The following is a 10151-nucleotide window of genomic DNA, read 5'->3' as shown; positions in this document are numbered from 1 at the left end:
TTCCAGCTTGGTTACTAAAGCTCAACCATACAGTGCTTTGCTGACTTTGTACTGTATGTATATGAAGCATGCAACCCTTCACATATGTAGTAGGTTTCATATTTGTGCCCTGACAAGTTGATCAGAGTTCATTTTACATACTGTATCTGTACACACAACCACATCCCCTTTGTCAAATACGCCTGCCTCAATGCTTGTCAAGAGGGCAATTAAGTGTTAGATACTCCAGATAATGTAGCAGAATAAAAAAAAAAATCCAGTGGAGGCAAACATGCCGTTATGACACACACAAAGCCTTTCATTCCTGCTGAACAAAGCAGTTCTCAGAGTGGATAGTATTGCCACGAGCAGGGGAGAGGCTAGTGAAAACAGAGTGATGAGGTGAGCTCTGGATTATGTGCTAGTGCTTTATTAACAGATTTTACAGCTCTGATGGTTGCAGGTAACTCCGTTAAGATGGACACTTCCTCAATTCTTGCGCAATGAAACACTCGTGGGACATGTTTTTTTCAGTCTTACCAGTCTGTCCGGTTTTTTCTTATCTTGCAAACAAGACGCAGAGCAGGCTGGCTTCGCCCAAGCTTTTGGATCCATTCACTTCTCACTGGAACGACAGGGCTGCTGTAGGTCTTCACTGAGGGCTTAATTAACTTCTTTTAAAGTTTAGTTAGATCACAGTTTGCACTGTTTCAGTCCAACATATTGAGTTGGATCTTACAGGGGCTGTCAGGTGTTCATTGGACCTGATTTTGGGTAAGAATGAGCAGCTTTTTATATTTCGCCCTCCCTGTGGTGGGAGGATATGCTCTCACCTCTGTGTACCTGCTGAAGAACCCACACATTCTCCACAAGAAGAAACGCACAGCCTTTCACTGCACACACATCTCACACAGAGGAGGTAAGAGGGTAACTCACAGCCTGCCTGGAGGAGGGACACATGATTAAGATGTGTGATTTAAAACCTGATCATGATGTGCAGTCATACAGCTGGGTGTCAGTCAGAATTCAGGCTGTCATGAGGTTTACTGAGTGGGAAGAAGCTGAGAAAATGGATAGAAGGATACACACATTTTAGTGGCTCATTTCTGTCAGTTTTTAATATGCGGAAATAAATGAAAATGTAAAAAGTAAGTGCAAACACAATAAGGTTCCTGCTGAGTAAGACTGATTCAGTGGAAGTTTGACAATATTTTTTTCACCAGTTGTTTGAAAATACATAATTAATATAGCGGAGTGTGCATTATTAGAGCAGAGGGCTTCTCTGACTCCTTCACCTGATTGCAGGAAGTGGAGAGAAGATAGAAAGCACCATGGAGGCGTTCACCAAGTGAGTACCAAACTCAAACATGTTGCTCTCAGAACAGCAGTGATTATCCAGCTTTGTACGTGTTAGATGTCTCCTGTGTTTATATACTCGGCACCCACTTGCATCCCCCTGGCTGCTGTCTAAAGCAATTTTATTTAATTTATTTATTTTAAAATTGAATCTATTTCATTGAGTTGGTTGAGAAAACCTCAAAATTTTGTCAGCACAGGGATTGTTGTTTTATCATTTGCAACTTAGCAAAACTACTTAAATGTAAATTCTAGCACCGAAGATACAAGTGCTCTCTGACTAAAATTGATTAAAGTAAGATTTAAAATAGATGTAAGATTCATGAATGAATGAATGTGTATTTGTCTCTTGCTACACTGTCTGCAGATCTTTATTATAGAGGCTTGGTGAGTTGGTTTCTCAGTTCAGAGTGGAGTACAGCACAAGCTCTCTCACTTTACAGGTTGTCTATATATTCTCATGTTTTAGCTTCTTACAATCTGAACTTCTTTCTCCAGTGCGGTGGAGAAGGGCACAGAGATGCTGGAGCTGGACTGTCACTTGACGCGTGATGGACATGTGGTGGTGTCACATGATGACAATCTGCTGCGGCAGACCGGTTGTGACGTCACCATCTCCTCACTCAACCTACAGGTGGGAGGACAAGGGCGGCAATCGTCACGTTAGGACAAGTATTGTTTTTTTTGTTTTTTTGTTTTGCCCAGCTTCTTAATTTGTACTCAGTACTCACATGTTACATGTCGAATTTCAGCTGGAACAGATAAAATATACTGTATGTAATGTCTCTTCATGGCAGTCACCCTCACCATCACAATAATATTCCTTCTTATGCCTCCATAAATTTGCTTCTCAACACTTTCAGGATTTACCTTTGTATAAGGAGAGCCTGGAGGTGACATTCTATGTAGGTAAGTTCCTCCTCTCAAATCATTAACCATTAACAAAATACAGTGAAATGAAGAATTTTGTCAGTAGGTGTGTGTGCGTGCGTGCGTGCGTGCGTGCATGTAACCTTACTTTTCACTCTTCTCGTCCTCCAGGTCACTACAGCAGCAGTGCAGACAGGAAGTTTGCTCTGCTGGAGGAGGTGTTCAAGAAGTTTCCTGAAATACCCGTCAGCATTGAGATCAAAGAGAACAACAACGAGCTCATAGAAAAGGTACAGTGCACCTGAAGAAAGTCCAACTCTGACCAAGACACAGTTTCCAAGCACTTTCCTGAAAATTTCACTTTCACAATACTGGCTCATTGGACATGTTAGATCCTATTCCATGATTCTTATCCTTCGTTGCTCCTGGATCTGCTGAAACTGTGATAGAGTGTTATAAAGTGCTACCTCAAATCCGAGATGTAAGTGTATCAAGATAATAATTTATGTGGTACTACTGAAAGTACGTCAGACAGGCTATGTTAGCTGTCAGAACCTGAAGCTGTGTACTATTTAATTAAAATGTGTCATATGGGTGTTCAGTGAATGCTGTGATATTTCTGAGGCTTTAGTTGTGGTGCTTAGGAACTATCCAGTTAAATGTCAAGATGATGATGAGCTCTAAATTGCAGCCACTATTTGCACACCCACAGTTCAGACTTGTAAATGTGGTGAGGAATCTTATGAAGTAAATACAGGCTGTCAGTGTTACATTATTGTTTTAAATAGTTGGCCCAGCTGTAATGGTGTACAGATTTACTGAACTTGATTTGATCTGACTGGGTTCACCTTCATCATTTCACCGACCTCATATTTAATCCACCACTTGTTCTTCTGTAGGTGTCTGACCTGGTGAAACGCTACAACAGAGAGAAGATCACTGTCTGGGCCTCTGTAGACTCCAGCATAATGAAGGAATGCCGCAGAATGGTACATTAACCACTGGGGGGAGACAGTATTACCTGTACATTATTAAACTACAAATTTACAGTATAACATTTTTGCTCAAAATTGTGATCTTAAATCTGATGGTATTACCAGCTCCATTGGCTGTTTCACAGAAATGCCCCACACTGATAAAAACTGTCTCTCTGTGTCTTTGCCTCTTTATAGAACAGCTCGATGCCGTACAGTTTTACTGTGGGCCGGGGTTTGCAGCTTCTGCTTCTCTTCTACAGCGGCCTGCTCCCTTTTGTGCCGCTGGGAGAGAGTTTACTACAGTTCTACCTGGTGCGCCTCATCAACAGGTGTGGCTGCGGGAGTGTGTGTCTGTACATGTTGAGACCATGTGTGTGTTCGTACATGTGAGGGAGACAATCAACACTCATCTGAGCTTGGAATATTCCACAGTTGCCTATGCCCAGTGTTTTATCCATGTTTTAAAGCTGCATCACATGTTCATCTGTTAGTTGCTTTGGCTGTACTTCTTATTCATCCATCTGGTTTTATTCTCTCTCTTAAATTTGTCACATCAGAAATGTGTGTTCCTTTTCTCTCTGTGTGCTGCAGGACATTCATTCCTGAGAGTCCCATCATGAGGAACAGGCTGGTCATTTATTTGTTAGAAAAGTGAGTAAATGGTTGCAGCCTTCCTTACAGCTGACCTGACTCAGTTTTTGAATTATAAAGAAAAAAAAGTTTTACAGACTGAGAAAGAAATATAACTAAGAACATTAGATTTAGAGTAAATTTACTTATGTTTGTATGTAGAATAATGTTTATATGTGAGATTATAAGCTTATAAGGGTAAAATTAAGCACTTTTTGTATTATTCTTTCATTCTAGAATGACTATGAGGAAGAGTCTCTTTAAACACCTTACAGCCCGTGGAATACAGGTCAGAAACCATTACATATATTATATAATGTACTTATTAAACATCTTATTTTGGCCTCACCATCTTAAATAATTGCCTTTATCTGACACAAAAACACTTTAAAACCATTTTTTAGATGCTACTGTGTAGATGACTTAATTGTTCAGTTTAGTAAATAACTTGATTGTGACTTGATTACTTAATTCAGAAAGTGCCTCAGAATTTCAGATAACAGACAGGCTGACACAACCACTGAGTGTCTCTGATGCATCACCTCTGTCATGATGTGACTAATCTCTGCTGGGATGAGCTCACCCCCATTGTCAGGCCATGAGTGGTCTGAGTAGATTAAGTATGGAAACAGTCTAAGTCATATGCTGTAGCTTCCCAGATTTTTGCTTTATGCTGATGTCTGCTCTGTTTTGACAGTTGCATTTGTGAAAACTGCTCCTCTCCTGAATTAGAAAATAGGCTTTGAGTTTTCTTCATGGTCAAGCTACTTACTGAAGCTTAAAACTACAGCACAGATGACAGGGTCACAGGACACAGTGATTTTAGCTTTAATCCTTGTGTCGGTTGAGCTCAGATTTACTTTGTTACTGTTTTTGGTTACACAGAACAAAGTTATAATAATAAAATGGGTCAATTTTTTCCATCTCTTCAGTTCAGAATTATCTTTATAAACAATTCTCTTAAGTCATGAGTATTGTGGTGATGAAAATCTGTGTCTGCAGGTGCATTTGTTTGTTTGCAATGAAGAAGAGGACGTGAAGGCAGCATTTGAGCTAGGAGCCACAGGGGTGATGAGTGACTATCCAGCTCTTTTGTCGAGTTACCTCAGCAGAAACAGAAGTCAGGAGTGACTTCAAAAGACATCCAGACATGATAAGTCAGAAATGGCAACTTTCTAATGAGAAGCAAAAACAAGACCCATTTCCTCTCTAATGACAACATTTAGTCAGAGTTGTTAGCATGGCCATTAAGCACAGGGCAGTGGGATCATTCACCTCTTTAATCTCAAATTTTAATCACTGTCACGTGATCTGCTGTGAGTTTACTGTATTTATAAAGACTCCACCCAAAGTCCTCCAGTCATAGCCCAGTGTTTACAAAACCAGCAACTGATTTTCTCCTCAGTGAATCTATCAGTGCCAGAGTGAATATTTAACCAGCTGGGCCTGGTCACATTTTCATGATAAGAGAGTAAATGTGACTTTGTTTTGACTTTGTCTGGTGTTCTTTACTGACATTATTGATTTGGTTTGTTAAGTGCTTGACTTAGGAAATAAATCATCTACCACAATTTATTTGCGTTTCTTATTTTATTTTAGTGCAATTAAGACAAAAACCCTAATTTGGCTGTGTAAAAAGTATGTAAGGTGCACTTTTTGGTGCTACACATGTAGTATAGTCTATATGTATATATATATATATAGGTGAGTACAATGGTTTTACTATAGTATCTAGATGTGTTGTGCATCTGTGTTTAGTACAATCACATCTACTATATGTGTAGATATGCCAAGTTTACATGTACAGCAAACCTCAACTGTGTCCTGGTTTTCCCAGGCCATGGTCAAAGACCATTGATAATAATCAACCAGTCTGTTGGTGAAACAAAGGCTGCATTTTTCTGACCTGGCTGGTTTCACATTGTATTGAATTAATGGACTATGAATGAATCAGTGCAGACTAAGGTTTTTAAGAGTAAAGGTTTGAATAAGTGACCCAGCAGAGAAAATAAGACTGTTGATCACACAAACAGGATAGAGCTACTGCTGTCAGTCAGTATAACAGATCAAACTAAAGGATGTGTCTTTAGTCAAGTTAAATGATTAGTTGGCTGGTTAGTTAAATGATGAGTTTAACAAAGAAAAGCATCAAATCCTCATAATCAAAACATTTGTGTTTTTCAACTAGTTGCAATGAAGATGTAGTTAAATAGAAGCATAAAGTGGCATGAATCTACAATACTGAAGTAAAAGTACAAGTACCTCAAAAATGTACTTAAGTGTAGTAAATACGTTAAGTTTCATCCCATCGCTGTAAAGGTTTGCAGCCTTTCGTCCCTAATCCAGCAGCAGGAAACAACGATAACCCACTAAAAGCCATATCAATCAGGCTGATAGCCATAAAAGGCTCATGTCAGCTCGACTCTGATTGGTTGACCCATATTCTAAACGTCACTCCCACGCTCCCATTGGTCGACGGGGGTTTGTTTTGCAGTCTTTAGACTTCCTCTGCGTGTTGTCATAACAAACCACATCTTTCTCCTGCAGCGGCCGCCGATACTTGTTTTGTCAGTTTGCCAGCACGGTGGTCTCTCTGCTCCTGTTTTAACCAAAAGTCAGACAGGGGTATTTGAAAACGGTTTTGGATTCAAAAAAAAAAAAAAAAAAAAAAAAAGAGCCGCGGTTGAACGGACTCCGCTGCGACAACCGGAGCCTGTTTGTCTTTATTGTCCGAGGCGTCAGCGCGTGGTCGACTGCTGGACCGAGCCGACCTACCGACCACGTACCTGCTTGAATCTAATGATTTCCAGCTGTTAGACACATTGGTCCCCTGTGTAGACTGAAGAGCTCCGGTAATATCAAGTGAGTCAAAACACACCTGTGTATATCCTGCAGTCTGAGCTGCTGTACGGGGACAGTGCCGAGCTAGCGGGCTAGCTAACACACAAGCTAATGACCGATTTGTGTTGGCTGGTTCGGGCCGTGTGTCCGCTTGTGTGTCGCTATTTAGCGGCGGAGAGACGGCTGCCAGTGTTGGACACTGAACAAATGGCGCAGCACGTTCCCCTTGAATTTGGGTTAACCGATTGCATGTCACAAAACAAGGATTGTTTGTGCAAACAGAAACCAGGAAGCAATTTCCTTTGTAAACTGTGCCATAACCTAGCCAATGTGTCTGCATTGTTCTCGCCTCATTTTGTTCATTTATAATACACGCTTTGTTAGATCTTACTTTGACGCTATTTTGGTTTGTGCATGGTCGTATAAAATACAAGTACTGTTTTTAAGTACAGTCTTGGTTTTGTCTAAAAGCCTCTGTCCAAAATTGTGTTATGTCTTGCATTTTCACCTTATCTCTATATGACAGACACAAAAGTCAGCAAAGGATATATAACTGATGAACACTGTTTAGTTGGTGTATGGCCTGATTGCTAAGTATTACTTAGATCAGATTTTTGGAATCAGTGCTAATTGTGTCACACCTGATGTCCTGAAAATCCTCAGTGATAGTTTCTGATTGATCTGTCCTTGTGCTTGACCAGGAGTCATAGCATGCATGCCTGCATCACTGACCCATATCCAACAATAGACTACATTCCTGCTTCCTTCTGCTTTTTTTTTCCCCCTCAGACATGGTGAAGCTGACAAAGGCCAAGACCTTCCAGGCTTACCTGGACTCCTGCCACCGCCGCTACAGCTGTGTTCACTGCCGCGCTCATCTGGCCAACCATGATGATCTTATATCTAAGGTCAGTGTGCCACCACCCTTTGTTGTTGCCAGTTATTTCGACTGGCTACACTTCTTTTGTTTCTGATTAGAAGGAAGATAAACTGGAAAAACTAGACTGACACAAAACCTGAGATGCCTCAAAGTAGCAAAAGGTTTTGTAAATATTTTACAAAACTGGAAGAACTACAATAAGTATCCATGTGATCCATATGCCAAGTGTATTCATGTAGCATTTTTTTTCTCTTATTTAATTTGTCCTTTATGTCTCCTAGTCTTTCCAAGGGAGTCAGGGCCGAGCCTACCTCTTCAACTCTGTGTAAGTATTTTACTTTTAATTATTACTGCACATTTAATGTACAAATGTGACTAATCCTATTTATTTCTATAATTACTATGTAGACAGGTTAAAACTTAAATTAGTTGGTGTTAAGGTTAGATTAACGGCCAAGTATTTTAATGGGTCTTGAATGCAAAAATAAGGGGCAAATCTATGACCTTATTTGTTTTTTAGTTCTGTCTGAAAACAGATTTATAGTATCACTCGTTTAAACAAAGCACACTATCAGCATATAATTTGATTCACTGTAGACCAGACCATGACGTTGGAAAGCTTTTGCTTTAATCACACTCTGTGTGGGTTAGTAGGTCAGGAAAGCTCATGCTGATACTGTAAAAACCTTATCACTAACTTCATCGGAATATGTTCAGTTCAAATCTTTACTTTTTGCTTGAAGTGTCAAATGGTGTCCCTCTTATGGAAATACACCCTGCCTGTTTCAAGTTTTTTTTTGTTTTGTTTACTTAAAGCAAATTATGTAATGTTTAGGGTAACATTTGTCATGAAAAATAGTTTTACACCAGAATGATTGAGTTGCAATCTGGTTTCAGGGTGAACGTTGGCTGTGGACCTGCAGAGGAGAGGCTGTTGCTCACAGGACTTCACGCTGTGGCCGACATCTACTGTGAAAACTGTCACACCACACTGGGCTGGAAATACGTAAGTATGTGCACGTGCACACAGTGTGATGACCTATTTGGCTTTAAACTAAATTTGTACTTGACAACAGGGGACAACTTTGGTCCTACTATAGATACCTACAGTGTTTTTAATTTATAGCTCAGTTTTAGATTTCAGCTGTTGATGGCACCCCTGTAACATTAAGTTGATTTATTGCACATCATCAGGCCATGTTTCCAGTGGAAGGAGCTTTTTTTAGTTTTGTGTTACTGAAAAGCCAATAAGACTTGTTGATTGTCTGCTTTCTGCTTTTTTTAAAAAGAAGTCATAAGTCTGATTCGAGCTGCCCTCTAGTCTGCTTTTTTAATAAACCTAATTCCCATTCCTTCTGCAGGAACAGGCCTTTGAATTGAGTCAGAAGTACAAGGAGGGGAAGTACATCATCGAGCTGTCCCACATGATAAAGGACAATGGCTGGGACTGAGAGGGAATTCTTAATTTCTTCATGACTTTTTCAAAAGTTGCATCCCCTTGACTTCAGAGGGTTCCAGTGTAGCTTCCTCATCCCGCATTCGAGCCATTGCTGTGCCACACTTTCACTTTGTACAGCTTTGCCAAGAATAGCATGTGATGCCTTATCTTTTTCTGTTCTTCGTGTTTGTCCAGCGACCACAACACATTTGCTGATGTTGCTATCCCATTTGTTAGTTGTGCTGGGACGTGGACTGAATGAGTGAAGGGTTTGAGTGAAAGACAGTTTGTCATGCAGACGTGTGCTTGTTGGATTTTAAGTGTGTTTGGGTGATGAACCCTCATCAGCAACCACTAAACAGTCTGCTGCATGGGGCTGAGGCAAGTGCAAGTCAATTATTCTAACCTTCTTACACCTTGTATGCAGGTTTTTTGTTTTCCTTTTGATTTTAAGGTCCACATTCTGACTATCTGGCCTAAACTGAGAAAGGCTTGTTTGACCCACACATTGTTTGCAAGGTTACAGTAGTGGTTGGAGTAGTGGAAGGGCTTTTTGTTTTGTTTTAATCAGAGATATTTCTGTTTTTATGGTAAAATCTGTAATACTTAATATTGTGCCAAAGGCCATCAGCCAAGGCCCCACAAAAGTATCATCAAAGAATTCTTAAATGTGGAGTATGAGTGGTTTGAGTGTTGTGCAAGTTTTGGTTTACATTTTAGTGTGCGTGTGTGTGTAGATGTCTTAAGCTGGACGGTGTTGAAAAGCATTAAGTTTAGGGTTGACATCTAGGGTTTCCACTGCACAGTTGGGATATCTTTACTTTTACTTAATGCAGATAAGTGTGTTTGTGTGTAGTGTAACACTGAGCTGGCCTTACAGATACATTTACTCAATCATGTTAGAGCAATGCGTGATTAGGATAATGTAGCATATTTATGGTGATTTTTAATGTCTGCTTCTTTCATTAAAGTGTATCATTTTAACCTGAACTTTCATTAAAATATAATATGACTGTAATGTGTGTAGATCACTTTTATTTTGTTTTTGTGTGTATGTATTTTGCCTCTGATTCCCACACATGGTTTATGGTAAAACCTTTTCATGCACGCTGGCAGCTTTAGCTCAGTGCATTGACTAGTCAACTAATCACCAGCAGATGGTGGTGTGGGTACTGTTAGA

The 10151-nt window shown here is 40.0% G+C and overlaps 2 protein-coding genes across 2 annotated transcripts; both read left to right on the top strand.

Annotated features, from left to right (window-relative positions):
- Positions 1 to 354: 354 nt before the first annotated feature.
- gdpd3a (glycerophosphodiester phosphodiesterase domain containing 3a) lies at positions 355 to 5383 on the top strand. Its single transcript, XM_026325568.1, has 10 exons — positions 355 to 898; positions 1285 to 1327; positions 1834 to 1969; positions 2199 to 2244; positions 2377 to 2495; positions 3105 to 3194; positions 3378 to 3511; positions 3774 to 3833; positions 4050 to 4101; positions 4815 to 5383. The coding sequence occupies exons 1-10, from the start codon at positions 760 to 762 to the stop codon at positions 4941 to 4943; spliced, it is 948 nt and encodes a 315-aa protein (XP_026181353.1). The 5' UTR covers positions 355 to 759; the 3' UTR covers positions 4944 to 5383.
- Positions 5384 to 6307: 924 nt separating this feature from the next.
- On the top strand, positions 6308 to 10002 carry ypel3 (yippee-like 3). Its single transcript, XM_026325585.2, has 5 exons — positions 6308 to 6674; positions 7443 to 7561; positions 7815 to 7858; positions 8431 to 8539; positions 8895 to 10002. The coding sequence occupies exons 2-5, from the start codon at positions 7445 to 7447 to the stop codon at positions 8982 to 8984; spliced, it is 360 nt and encodes a 119-aa protein (XP_026181370.1). The 5' UTR covers positions 6308 to 6674; positions 7443 to 7444; the 3' UTR covers positions 8985 to 10002.
- The last annotated feature ends 149 nt before the right edge of the window (positions 10003 to 10151 follow it).

Source organism: Mastacembelus armatus, chromosome 8, assembly GCF_900324485.2.
Source record: "Mastacembelus armatus chromosome 8, fMasArm1.2, whole genome shotgun sequence".
NCBI lineage: Eukaryota > Metazoa > Chordata > Actinopteri > Synbranchiformes > Mastacembelidae > Mastacembelus > Mastacembelus armatus.
The sequence above is the reverse complement of the archived record's forward strand: the minus strand, read 5'-3'. Positions and strand labels throughout refer to the sequence as shown.